The sequence below is a fragment of the Periplaneta americana genome, chromosome 11 (assembly GCF_040183065.1).
Source record: "Periplaneta americana isolate PAMFEO1 chromosome 11, P.americana_PAMFEO1_priV1, whole genome shotgun sequence".
NCBI classification, from domain to species: Eukaryota; Metazoa; Arthropoda; class Insecta; order Blattodea; family Blattidae; genus Periplaneta; species Periplaneta americana.
The window spans coordinates 81,177,877-81,192,890 of NC_091127.1; the positions used below are offsets into that span (position 1 = coordinate 81,177,877).

Consider the following 15,014-nt stretch of genomic DNA (forward strand, 5'->3'; position numbering starts at 1 on the left):
GAGAGTTAAATAAATTGGGCAAATTTTTAATGATATTGAAGATGAAATGGGAAGAGAAAGTTAAAAGTAATAGTGTATTAAATTGATCTTATAGTGTGTATGTGTGTGTGTGTGTTTTTTTTTTTTTTTTTCAGTTGTGAGACTTGGGATAGATAATTAAAATTTTAAAATAAGGCAGACCTGGGGTAATAGAGAATTGTAACAGGTCAGTCTTACAGATATATGATAGATGAATAAATATATCATATCGTATCAATTCTGCTGTTAATTCGCAGAAATACTGATTACTCATTTTTGGTTCAGGGAATTGTACAGAAGTGCACAACCACATCTGATACCTTTGCATGTGATCAACTTGAATTGATCTGGAAAATTATAGTTTAGTGAGATCTCATGTTGGCAAAATATTTCAAGGAACAACTTGCAAACAGTGAACCAGTGGGAACTATATGCAATGCATACGAAATGAGTGGTATGAGTTCAAAATTCTTGGAAGGGGAAAGAAACTGTAAGAACTGTTGGAAGTTAGCAAGCAGTGATACATTTTCTTTTCTGGACAGCTGCTGTCTTTTGTGTGTTCTTCCAGTCTCTACGGCATCGTGTGAGCAAGGATTTAGACAGATGAACCCTATAAAGACAGATTTAGATCGTCATTAGAAACACACATTTTATTTGAATTGATGATGTGTAATATGAATCGACCTGCAGCAAAGGACTCTAATCCTGTAAGGGCTGTAGACCAGTGGTTTTTTAGTAGCAAGACCAGAAGGTACATCCATGGCCACAAACGACCATGCAAAAATTAGAACATTACTATATAAGATTAAGTCCATGTTGAATATTTTTTTTGCACTTCGTAAAATGTAGCTGACACTAGTGTAATATCGAGGTCAATGTCATGTAGCAACTCGATTTATTGAGAGGAATCAGGTTGGTGGAATCCTTGCTGGCTTCTACATTTTTTGCTTGGCTTCTCAACTGAGAGAAAATCTCTCCATCCCTGTTGTAATGGACTTCATAAGTGAACATCAAGATGGGAATCTGGGTGGCTTAGTGGATAGAGCGTCAGCACATAGAGCTGAAAACCCGGGTTCAAATCCTGGTGCCAGAAAGAATTTTTCTCCATTCCACTCATCCTTCATCATCCTTCTTCATAAGTGAAGCAAATCAAGGATACAAATATTAATGGTTTGAAAACAGACACGCTGATCGCCAGTTACAACTACTTATGTATGTACTCTGTCTATCTTCGTGGAGTGAGTGCGGGTGGAGGGATGCAGTAGTGAATCTCCCTCTGGAACTGTCCCTGCATAACTATGAAGTAAGCTGCTGCTTGCCGCATGAAATGCCGACCGCTTCATTAGTATCTATTGAGAACAATTATTACAATATTGTCGCAACGAGTTGTGAGTTCCAGCACCTAAAAAATTGGCACTGCACCACTGATTTATTGTACTTCATAGATCTTACATTAGCATTGAAGCTTTAAGATGTGGAACAAGTCAAAATTTCTCAGCGAGATGCGGCAGACAATTCGCCACAGATTACTTGACATAATGCCTTACAGTTGGGGAAAACCTCAATACCCAATCAGGTAATCAATCCAAGCAGAAATCTAACCCAACCCCAAGCGCAACTCCAGATCAGTAGACAAGCGAGTCTGTCGACTAAGCTATGCTGGGGCTTACAAAAATGTACAAAGATAACAAGTAGTTGAATTAGGACCTATACAAAAGAATATAGTACAATACACAGCATGCAGTTGAACTAAACCAAAACACATAATACACAGCACATTAATTCAATTTAGAAGTCTAAATAATTTATCAGCCAAGCCACACAAATTACACAATATATAGCAAGCAGATTAATTCAATTTACAAGCATGAACAAATAGACAATACATATCAAGCAGACCAATTCAATATACCAGCATAAACAATTCAATCAATTGAGCTATACAAAAATATGCAATACACAGCAAGCTGATTAATTAATTCAATTTATAAGTAGGGCCCATACACAATTCATCAGTTTATCTACATACACAAAAATATACAATAAATAGCAAACAGATCAATTCTCAATTTACAAGTACTATAAACAATTTATCAGTTTAGGTGAATGTTACTTATATCCCGCCCACTATAGAGACATAGTCCAGTTTTGCACTAAACATATTTAGTATAACTTGTTGCTTGTGGGCCATCCCAAACCCCAACCTCCACCCCTAAGAGCGCCGGTCCTTATATGTCAGTCAAGGCCTTCATATTTTTACGTAAATAAAGACAAATAAAAACTAACATGCCACATAACATCATTTTAAGAAATACAGGAAACAAGCATGAATAATATTCACCATTCTAAATGATCTTGGAATAGAAAAAAAAGTATGGAATACAGGGGCGTATTTTGCGGGCTACCGGCCCAAGGAAATTACAAAAGAAAAAGTTTATAATATAACATAATGTAATAATTTTGTATTATTAGTTTCACCATAGTGATTAAAATTAAAGTAATTGTTAGATATATTTTGTGTAATAATAGGGTCAGCGGTAGCCCAAACCCTTTAACCAGTATACAACCCTGATGGAATAGAAATTACATACAAATGTGCGTGTAATAAACAATAAGCAAACCATCTTCGATTAATCATTTCAAAACAACGTGAATATAGCGTGGATTGTGTAGGAAAATAATTTCTTATAAGTTGCTCCCATGTGCATCGGCATATAAACACTATTTGAAGAAAGATAGGAGATATTAAGTAATATTCATCGTTCTTAATGATCTTTGGATGGGAAATAACAATGAAATATGTATAAAATAAAAATTACATAACAGGTGAGCGTATAAAAAACAGTAAGCAGAATCATATCTGATTAATAACCTCAAATTACTCCAGTTTAGTGTAAGAGTGGTCTATATCTAACGATGTCTCCCAGCAAATTACTTAATTAATTTAAAAACAAAAATATCGTGTTAGAAGATTGAATTTGTGAATTTTCTCTGAAACTTTCCAAATATCTGTAGGCAGTCTTTTACATTAGATTGCCGAAAATTGGTTTATAGCGCATTGGCAGTGATAAAAGTGTGAAATATTCGTTCAGTGGACAGTGGATACTCTACATTGACCTCAGTTTAGCCATACATAAAATATGCAATAGAAAGCAAGCAGATTAATTTTAGTGAACATTTTATATAATTTATCAGTTGAGCTAGACAAAATTGTACAATATACAGTCAGTAGAATAATTCAATTTACAAGCAAAAACAATTCACCAGTTGTGAAGAAGGCAGGGTATGAGTATGTAGAAATTTGATTCATTGTTCTGAACCTCCTCGCATGACCCTTCAGGACTTTAAAATAAGTAGGCAATGCATTAAAGACAGTAGGTAAGTTAATAGCACAGTCTAGTATATACAGTCACCAAGGTTGATGTGGGTACTAGGAAGAATAGACTGTGCAGGTACTATTTTGCATTGTCTATGATGAGGCGATAGCAGCGATCCTAGTGGTTAGCAACTGTCTATGGATGCATATTTCCTACGTATTGAGCTTCATGACTGTACATACTAGACTGTGGTAATAGGCTACATGAATAGTGAATTCTTTATATATATATATATAGATTAGACTAACAGAGGTAGATGGATAGTATCAGATTTGTGTCTTGTATTAAAGTGATAAATGATTTTATTTGTAATAAATTTACATTGGTTTTTAATATAAAACCGTTAGAGAACACGGTTTGGGAATTGCTAAACGACAATTTTCCAGAAAACATTTTAGAACTTGGTTTCTATGTTAAAGCACTACATAATATATAAATTGACATCCCGTCAAGATACACCACATTTCGTATCACCTTACGCTCTACAGCAACTTCACAGAAAATATACTTCCTGAAGAAAGAATTTATTTTATTAAGTTATTTTACGATGCTTTATCAACATCTAAGGTTATTTAGCGTCTGAATGAGATGAAGGTGATAATGCCGGTGAAATGAGTCCGGGGTCCAGCACCGAAAGTTACCCAGCATTTGCTCATATTGGGTTGAGGGAAAAACTTCAACCTGCCCCGACCGGGAATCGAACTCGGACCACCTGGTTTCGCGGCCAGACGCGCTAACCGTTACTCCACAGGTGTGGATCTGAAGAAAGAAACTGAAGGCACTACGTATATTAAACTTGTACAAATTGCATCTCAAACTGGACATTTTCAGATATATGGCTTATTTCTATGTAGGTATGTAACATTATGCAAACTGGACATTTCCATACAGGCCTATTGGACCTTTTTATACATGGGGACATTGGTGGCAGCAACAGATATAGTTTTTCAACATTTTTTCTATTACTGTATATTTATTTATATTACATTTGAAAGCGAATGTCATTTCCATGTAATCTTATAATAAATGGTCAACACATTAAAAATATTTCATATACTGTTTATGGAAATTGTTAATACGTGTTGCAGAACGTATACATTTATGAGAAATTATACTTTAAAATCAACTATCTTTCAGATCAAGAAAACTGAATAAACAATAAATTAAATTTTGTGATTTCCCGCGCTTTCCTAGGCTACCACACCGGCTGTAATAACGCTATATTCCGTACCATCAAAGTTCATTACACTGGAAGGCAATTAATGCATATTTGTACAATGAAAAGAAATCTGTGCACGCCAATCAACCAAAAGAGAAACATCGATAAAAACGTTTAAACTTTTCCGTAAGAATATTGCTATGACAACTGACGTCACTACTGAAATATGTGACACTGACAACTCTTGACAACGCCCTGCTAATTTGTTGTTTTAACAGCGATAATCCTACTCACTTACATTTTCTCACTATATATTTTGTAAGTGTTGCGCTATTGCGGTCTATAGTCTGCCAAGAATAGGTACTTTAATAGTGAAAATTTACAACATAAACATTTGGAAGATAATGTTGGCGCGAGTCTGACCGTAGACAGGTAGCAGACGCCATGAGGATGCACTAGCAGCCGACACTGTACGTCTAGTTTTCACCAAAAGTAGAAAGATAATATATCCAAAACTACATCATACATTATAATTATACATTATTTCCATAACATTAATATAGATTGCTATTTTCAACTTACCATCTACATTAGTGTTGTATTTCTGTCTTTGATCGTGTAACATTTTTGTATTCATTGTTCTCTTGGAGATTACTTAGGCCATATTCTACTTTGTATTTGGAATTTTGTTTTAACATGAGGTAACCGCTCGTGACAAACTGTACGGTCTCATAAGACGGTCTCGTCGTATTCGCTCAACTCACAAGCAAAACAGATCGGATATTGTGCTAGATCTCAAGGTTTATTATACACAGTCTCCTATATACTATAACCACAGTTTACTATATACAGTTGCGACGCTTAATACGTACCGGTACTAAATATGCAAACATAGACAGTGGAAATATGGATCTATAGATAGTTGCTAGCCACCAGGATCGCTACTATCGCCTCATCACAGAGACTTTCCCTAGCACACGATAAAATGTATTGTACTTTTTTATGTTTAATATTGGTCGACCAGCAAACTTGCTATACAGACCACTGGTAAGGAATATCACATGCAGAATATCATGCTGAGGTTGGCTCTAAAGGCTCCTCTAATTAATTGTGAATTATGTGAATAAAAATATGATGATTTTCTGTGTTAAATTTATGAAGAGTCGTCAGTATCACTAAGAAGGATGTCTTGAGGGAGTTTCCTTTTAAGTCGAGATGGCTGACAAGATCTTGCTCCAATGTTATATGTCACAGCTCCAGGAACACCAGGAAGTTTGTTGAAGAAAGATTTTGACATTGAATGGATGTACTGTTCTAGTGGAAGAATTCCCAATTCTTGATGCAGTTGTTGATTTCTTACAAACAAGGGGGCATTTGTTGCAGTACGCAGGAACTTGTTCTGGAGAACTTGTAGGCGATGCATGTGAGTCTTATTTGCAGTCCCACACACTGGCGTTGCATAAGTTAAAAGAGGTCGTACAAGCGAGGTGTAGAGTAGCATTGAACAGTCCAATCCAATTTGTGAACGTCTATTAACCAAAGGGTATAATTTTCGAATTCTAGAAGAGATTAGTGTAACAATGCGAGTTATGTGGGCATTCCATGTAAGTTTCGTGTCTAATAATATTCCCAAATATTTGACAGCTTCTTGACTAGAGAGCCATGTAACTTGTTCTTTTAGAAGAACCAAAGGAGGTGGATTATGAATAGGCCTTAAAGAGAAGATTTTAGCTTCTGTCTTGGTAATGTTGAGTAGTAATCTCCAGTCAGAGAACCATTTAGACAGCTCCTGTAAGGATGTCTGAAGAGTGCTGATTGCAGTATTTAGGTTACTATGGGAATAAAAGAGAACTGTATCATCAGCATACATAGCTATGTGTGACGGTTGTAAACATGGAATGTCGTGTGTGAAGATATTGAAGAGAAGTGGTGACAGTTCGGATCCTTGTGGCACTCCGGTTAGAACTAGACGAAGCGTTCATTTAATGCCATCTATACGTACTGAGAACTGACGCTCAGATAAAAAACTTTTCACGATGCGTGTGAGACAGTCAGGAAAGCCAATCTATATAATTTTAGCATTAAACCATCATGCCAAACAGTATCAAATGCTTGGGCAATATCCAGAAACACAGCGGCAGTATACTGTTTTTCTTCAAAGCCTTTTATAATGGATTCAGTGATTCTTTGCAATTGGTGTGTTGTAGAATGTTTTGGACGAAAGCCAAACTGAAAATCTGGTATTATCTTGTTTTGGAACGTAAATTTACAAATGCGATGATGAATAATCTTCTCAAACAATTTCGATACCGTGGGCAGTAAGCTAATAGGTTGATAACTTGATGGCAAGTGCTTAGGTTTGTTAGGCTTATGAAAAACAATGATTTCAGCAAGCTTCCAGGCTCGAGGAAAGTACCCAATTAAAAGGGCAGCATTGAAAATCATCGTCAAGTAAGTAAGAGCTTTGTTGGTGAGCTTCTTTAGTACATTGTTGGGTATAAGATCATGGCCTGGAGATTTTTTTATTTGGAAGCCTTTGAATGAAGTGAGACAATTCTTGTGGAGTAGTATAGGAAATTTTCTCTGTCACAGTCGGTTTATTAATATTTTCTATAAGTTCTTTTTCTAATTCAGAGGTAGTCTGTTCATTTTTATTCTCGTTTGGGGTGAATACATGTTGATAATGAGATGCAAGCAAATTACATTTCGACTCTGTGTCTGTGGCTATTTGACAGTCTAAACGAAGTGTCGGGATGACTGTTGGCTCGCGTAGAATACGCTTTGTAGCGTACCAAAGAGTATTATCAGCTTCAGATAGAGATGTTAAGTAAGACTGATACGACTGCAGGCGATGTTGTTCAAGATTTGTCTTGACTAATCGTATGAGATAATTCAGCTTCTTCCGCTGCCATGGTTGCTTCTCTTGTTGCCACTGTCTACGAATACGATGTAATTGTACTTTTGATATCGTGTTCTTTTGAAAAATTAACACCTTCCTTCCACTATTCAAATGCGAAAGAGATAAGGTTTATATATTATTTTCATAAAATATATATTATATTTTATCCATGACCACAACGAAAAGCATGCCTTTACTAAATACTTTTGCGTTTGTAAAGTAGGCTTTTATTCAACATTACTTTATTTCACTACTGAGATAAAGACTTTACCTCACAGTTTGAACTTTATCTCACAGTTCATTAGTATTTTCCTAGTACCCGGGTACACACGTATACTTTTCCATTCAACTATTACTCAAGAAGTTAATATATTAGTTACTAGATGTCACTACTTCTACTTCTTTATTACTACTTCTTAAATATACATACACTCAATCTCCTTCTCTTTTCTCTATCTGCTACGTCGTAATTTGTACATTACATCCATATCTAATATGCATCTTTTTAAAATTTTGTAATAATTTATCTTTTGGGATGCGAGGAGACTTGAACATACGAAGTTGGGTTTATAGGATTTTAAAATTTTAAAACAATACGCGTTAGCCAACTGAGCTAAACAGACACGATGATTAATTAAGTTTTAATATTCCTCTTAAGTTTACAGAAGTAAAATGTGAAATTATTTTAATCACATTAGTTCCGTGAACACTTCTAAATAATCCCTGAAACTTCAAAAAGACGAAAATACACGTTTAAAGTGAAAAAAAATTATATTAAAATTATATAATTAATTATAATTTGTTATTTATCCAACGCCTTAGATACCATTCTTTACTAATCATGGCCTCCTACATCATGCCCTACCTAGTAACGTATTGATTCTAAAATGTATGCCATGGTATGTGATTACATGAGGAATTATTTTCAACATATTTTCTTTTATAAAACATAATTTTTCGTTATGGTCATGGATAAAATTACGTATGGTACTTGTGAGCGTGATCTTTATTGCACTCGTGTAATTTAAGCACTCGGCTGATGCCTCGTGCTTAAATCTTTCCACTCGTGCAATAAAGATGCACTTACCTCACAAGTACCATAAATAACTATTATAAACTCACCTTCCTGGATCTTTCGGAAGAAGGACAACTCTGACCTCTTTTTCTTTGAATTTATAGTGCTACAAACGTTCTTGTCCCATATTATTATTCAAATTATTGTTTTAGCCATTTACAGTTATTACAACCGATAACGAACATTTGAGTAGCCCACATGCAAAACCAGCTAACTGTAAAAAAAATGAAAAATGAGATAATGGTAATCATGGTTTCAGTTCGTCATTAGCTACGTAATAAGCCATACATTCGGTTACAAATCCAACTCTAAACCCTTTAAATCTAGTAAATAAAATTGCATACGGTTGCAAAACCTGCTAAGTGTGGAGAGCGTAAGGATGCAATACCTGCTAACTGCACAATGCCATGTTTACTTTTGCAAAACCTGCTAAATGTCACTGAGACAACATGGCCATATTGAGAGTTACGGATGCAAAAGCTGCTATTTCGATCTCCATAAGGATTACATTGAGCATACTAAAATAAGGAATAAGATATTATTAGACGCTGATAATAAAGGCACTCTTTGCTCTTATAGTTAAATTGACTATACTGCTGCATTTAAGACATCAGCTGAGAGTTTCTGCCCGTGCTTTATAGGGGACTTCTAACCTTTTATGTTAAGTGTGTTGAAGTCTTGAAGTGGTTACTGTGATTATCTTGCAGTTTTTTCGACTTTTGCCGAAATGAGTGTGGATGGATATGGTGTATCCTGTTTCAATAACTCTGTTAGTGTTGAGGGAGAAGATGCAGATGATGAAGAGAATAGTACCAGTGAAAAGATGAATCCAAAAGTTTTAACAATAAAGGTAAACATTTCCAAAAGGATTACATTCCAATGGGTGTCATCCTTAAAGAAGCAAACATCAGGGACATTGAAAGACTTCTGAAATTGCACTTCGGGTAGGAATGGTTTCGGAATGCAAACCTGAAATTCTACACCGAAATGTTCAACCAGCAAGACCTGGCTGTTGCAGACCTGAATGAAGATGAGCATGAACATACGGATGTAGTGGACTTCGAACTCATGGATGAGGAAGAACCGAACAATTTGTAAAGTGTTATATTACATTGATGTTTGTAGAAATTGCAACACCAAGAAGGATACATGTGACTGAAATGAAATTGATATCACACTTTAGATACATGACAATACACAAAGGATTAGAATTACAGAACTGTACCTGATCTGTGACCGTGAGATTTCAGTATGGCGTGAAGCCTCCATGCGCTGCAATCGGAGCTTCTAAGCGTCGTGGTATGGAATCAAAGAGTTCCTGGATATGTTCCTGGGGAATCTCCCTCCACGCAGTTTGTATGCGAGTCCACAAAGCGTCAAGAGTGTGTGCTGGAGGACCATGACGAACAAGTTGCCGACCAACCATATCCCAGACATGTTCGATGGGCGAAATGTCTGGGGAACATGCAGGCCAGGAAAGCAGTGATACCCGTCGTTCTTCGAAGAAGGCTTGCACAATCCTCGCCACATGTGACCGGACATTGTCCTGCTGAAATATGGCATGTGGAGTTGCCTGAGGGAGGGGCAGTACCTCGGACTCTAAGACCTCTCTAATGTAGCGGTTGCAGTTCAGACTGTCCTGAATACGTAGGAAGCGAGATCGCATATTGTATCACACTAGGAACTTGTCCGCAATGCCGCTCAACAATGCAGGCTCTCAGACTGCGTTCACAACGGTAGCACTTAACACGTTTGTGACCATCACTGTAGGACAAGTTGAAGCGGGACTCGTATGAACACACTACATTTGGTTCTCTGTTTTACACATCTCCCGAGTTTGGGGTCGTTCGGGCCATTCTTTCTGGGTGTTGCACTTTTCACAAACAGTAGTACATAAGGAAACCTTCAAACTATAACATTAGTATTCTATTCTCCTTTTTTACTTTTGTATAGTACAATATTTGTGTGTTTAATAATATTTAGGTATGTAACGAAAAATAAGAATGTTCTCTTCTACCGTCAGTTTGTTTCCAAGTTAGTCTTGTCAGATAAACTGTTAACATTGATCAAATACCAGGTTTTGCAAACTAATGTATCGTTAATATGGCTACAAAAAGAGTTGCAAATCCTGCTAACTGCTCTGTTCCGTTGCAAAACCTGCTATTTGCAAATTAATATACAATATAAGTAATTACCTATTAATCATATATTTCTGAGCTGTAGGAAGACAGACAAAATATTTTTCCCCATTATTTAAACTAGAAATCATGCCTCTAGCATCTGTGGATAAGCTTTTACACAATTTTCCTCATTCGCCAAAATTCGTCTAACTTGCAAATAGCTGGTTTTGCAAATTGACTACTCATTTCACAGCTTACACAAATTTTCACAACAATGCGAAATACGGCACAGTCAATGCCTTTTCAATCTAGAGCAGGGGCCTGTTTCACAATGTTTACAAGCTTTGTAATTTGTAAACTTTGCTTGTAGATTGTAAACTTCTGTTTCACAATCTTTGTTTGTAATGTTGAACTTTACAAAGGAAATAAAATCTTTACAAATTAAATTTTGCTGACTTTACAAGTATTCTGTTTCACAATGAAGGGTAATTTTACAAACGTGTAAACTTTACTTGTAGAGTTAGCACATTTTTCTACAAGAGCTCTGAGTTGTGTAAAGTTTGATATTGCAATAAATTCTGAATAAATACAATAAAGATATATTTATTAAATTAATTTTTGAGTAACTGGGTAATATTAAGAATTAAACTAGAGCAGTTTTGATGTTATTAAGTAGTTCTAATGACTCAGAAGAAGATATTTAATTTAGGCCTAATCAAAAAAAGACGTATACGTAAAATTTTCCGGCCAAGAATTAATAATACGTTCGCATTATTGTATGAATTTAAAGGAGCAGTCCGCGATAAAATTAAGTTGGCTTTAATCAAACACGTTTTTCAATCTAAGAAGGATGTAATTTGCCGCATGTCAATGCGAGGCATGGTTCTTGAGTTACTGACTCCGCACAAATAATTATGACGTCATAGCCACTTAACTGATGTGATTGCGTAGTAGACCGAGAACATCTCCAAGTGCAGTGCTTTATATTAAATAATCTTCTCGCGCCGTGGTACACGTGAACAGAATTTCAGACTTAGTTGTGATTGAGTGAAGTCATATTTTGCTTTTCATTTAATCATAAACAGCACATACCTACGTTATGGTTTTATGTAGGGCTATTTTTCTTTATATGAACGATTTTGAACTACAGTAGACTAAACAGAAGAAATTATATCGTAATACAGTTAAAATGACGTGGTGTCGTGATTTTTCGTGTTCAGAGGGAATAACAAAAGCACAACATGGAGAAGAGGTATCATTTCATGTATTTCCGAACAGAGAAAAGTCACCGCAAATATTTAAAAACATGGGTGAAGAAAATCAACAGAAATGTTTTACACCATCGTAAACTGCTATTGTGTGTTCCAATCATTTCCATGAAATTGATTCTGAGGAATCGTCTCTACTAAAAAGACGTTCAATTAAAGACAACAGAAGTCCTATGAAAATGAAGAAAACTGCTGTCCCTTCCTTATTTTTGAAAGGAAAATCTCGCCAAGACAGTTCTGATACTACGCGCTCCTCTGCTTATAAATGAAAGAAGGTCGTTGAAGAAGTAATAGCAAGTTGCAGTGATGCACCTATAGCTGAAAATATGGACGTGTGTGTAGTTCTCGATGAGGCTGAAAATTCGCAGGAACATAATATAAACAAAGCTGTGCAGTGTGAGATAGGGTGCGAAACGCCAAGAAATGTATGTGGTGAATCAGATGTGGGTGAGCCAGAAACTGACTTAGATCTTTTCAAATAGAAGAAGAAACTTCAAATTCTAATTCGTCAGGTTCCGAGGACGCTGCACATGAAACAGAAAGTAATATAGAGAGCCAAAAGGTGTTTTTTGTATTCTGGTCAGCGTTACAAATTTAGTTTCTCTTCTGTAATATTTGTCATTCCGCTCTTGGGAATGGATCGAACCTGGATCCAGCGATTATAATGCTCTGAAAAATGTTGTATGCAACCCTGTCCTTTTAAAAGACCTAAAGCAGACTAATCAGTTTTGTCACACCAGCAAACTTGAATCATATCATATTGGCAGGTTGGTTTACACTCCTAAGAGAAAACACTTTCCATATGGTGGAATGGTAAACAGGAACTATGATTGCGATAATGACCATAATTACAACGTGAAAAGAGATGTAACTGGCTCCAGACTCCAATATTTGAAAGTCACTGATGGATGGAAAAGAAAACATACAGCAGGAAGGAAAACACGTGGAGAGAAGATATACAGAGAAATGTGTTGGAAGTGCCTAAACCGTATGACTCAACAACTATGGTGCAATAAAATAATATAAACCATGTACTAATTTATTGCTAACTTGAGATAAACACGTATCTGCAGTCCCTCCATTACGAATATTTCATGTCTCGCATACATTCACTCACTCAGTGAAGGCGTTGACTTAGATTATAATGGATCGAAATATTAAACCGTTTCAGTTTGAACCCTTACCAGCATGGACAAATACCAGACCCAAGTCGTTCTAATCACAGAATGGAACAGAATGGATTGTATACGGGATTTAAAGTGGGATAGAGTTTGGGTAAGTTATTATTATTATTATTATTATTATTATTATTATTATTATTATTATTATTATTACAGTATATGCATGTGATAGGTCCTAAGTGAGTTAATAATAACTGACTGTAACATATGAATCTGTATTTACTCGTCCTGCACCACTGTATGTTAAACGGAACTACAACGCAGTTTTATAAAGCGATCGATGGTTATGACGTCAGAGCTTGCAGTAAGATCTTTAATATTTGACAAACTAAAAAGCGTAGAGAGATGAGACAAACGCCGTTAATCTAAGACTTACTTAGGTAAACATCCTATAATATAATCAAAATTTATAATTTTATCGCGGACTGCTCCTTTAATGAAAGGTTTCGAATGAGTCCCGCACTATACTTCAGAATACCGCATGAGTATTATATACGAAGACTGTATTTAATAAATAATCGCACTTAAAAAAGAAGTTCCCTGCACCAAAAATAAATTAATTCAATAATACAATAACGACACTGAAGTCGTTTCGAGTCCCGTTTCGCTGAATCTCTCCTCCAAGATATGGGACATCACATCCAACATGGAAAAGTGGTGCCCTAACCTCAAAGCGAGAACTGTATTGTTTTGCATTGGTTTAATATTCTAGCTGTCAGTCCTGTCAGTTCTGTGCGTTAGTAGATAAGCACAGAATTTCTAAGTTATGTGTGCAAAAGTGCCCATAGGGTAATTGATGTTGTTAAAAGAGTTAAATTCGAGACAGGTTTTTGATAATATATACAATAAATAAATGCTTATTAAATTGATTATTGAGTAAGTGGATAATATTAAGAATTAAACAAAAGCAGTTTTGATGTTATTAAGGAGTTCTAATGACTCAGACGAAGATATTGAATTTAGGCCTAATCAAACGAAAATTCTCCGGGCAAGAATTAATAACACGTTCGTATCATTGTATAAATTTAATGAAAGGTTTCGAATGAGTCCCGCGCTATACTTCAGAATACCGCGTAAGTATTTATATACGAAGATTGTATTTAATAAATACTCGAACTTAATAAAGAAGTTCCCTTCACCAAAAATAAATAATTCGATACTGCAATAGCGACACTACTTACGCGGTATTCTGAAGTCGTTTCGAGTCCCGTTTCGCTGGAATCTCTCCTACCTACAAGATATGGGACATCATATCCAACATCCAAAAGAGGAAAGTGATGCCCTAACCTCAAAGCGAGAACTGTATTGTTTTGCATTGGATGCATACTAGCTGTCAATTCCGTGGGTTAGCAGATATGCACGGAATTTCTAAGATATCAGTGTGCAAAAGTGCCCACAGGGTAGTTGATGTTGTTAAAAGAGTTAAATTCGGGGCAGTTTTTGATCATCAAAATGTTATTTACTATAGCACAGAATTTTTATGCTGCTGATGGGATCACTAATGTTTGAGAGGTTAGGAATGCAACATTAATAAATACTGATGGATCAACACAAACAATTAACCTGATTTTGTGTTTAGACATCGTAATTATTTTATCAACTTAATGTGGTTAACTGGGCTAAAGAGGTATTGGCAAACAAACAGATCGGACTACTAATATCTCTGGATATCAAAGGTGCTTTTGATAATGCCTGGTGGCCCATGATTTTGTTACAACTTAAGAGAAAAGAATGTCCCAGAAACTTATACAAGCTAATCAAAAATTATTTCTGTAATCGCAAAGCACAACTTACATTAGGACTGAAGACTGTATCTAAACATATTACCAAAGGTTGTCCTCAAGGCTCAGTCTGTAGTCCCGGACTCTGGGTAATCCTGTATGATGGTTTGTTGCAAATAGATTTGCCAGTAAACTG

At 35.8% G+C, this 15,014-nt stretch overlaps 1 protein-coding gene across 1 annotated transcript in view; it reads right to left on the reverse strand.

Moving 5' to 3' along the window:
* The window catches only part of LOC138709144 (uncharacterized), a 50,642-nt gene extending 45,302 nt beyond the window's left edge, over nt 1-5,340 (reverse strand). Inside the window, exon 1 of the mRNA XM_069839680.1 lies at nt 5,137-5,340. Within this exon, the coding sequence (XP_069695781.1) occupies nt 5,137-5,191 (55 nt within the window). The 5' untranslated portion in view covers nt 5,192-5,340. The remainder of the gene's footprint in view (nt 1-5,136) is intronic.
* Nucleotides 5,341-15,014: the final 9,674 nt, after the last annotated feature.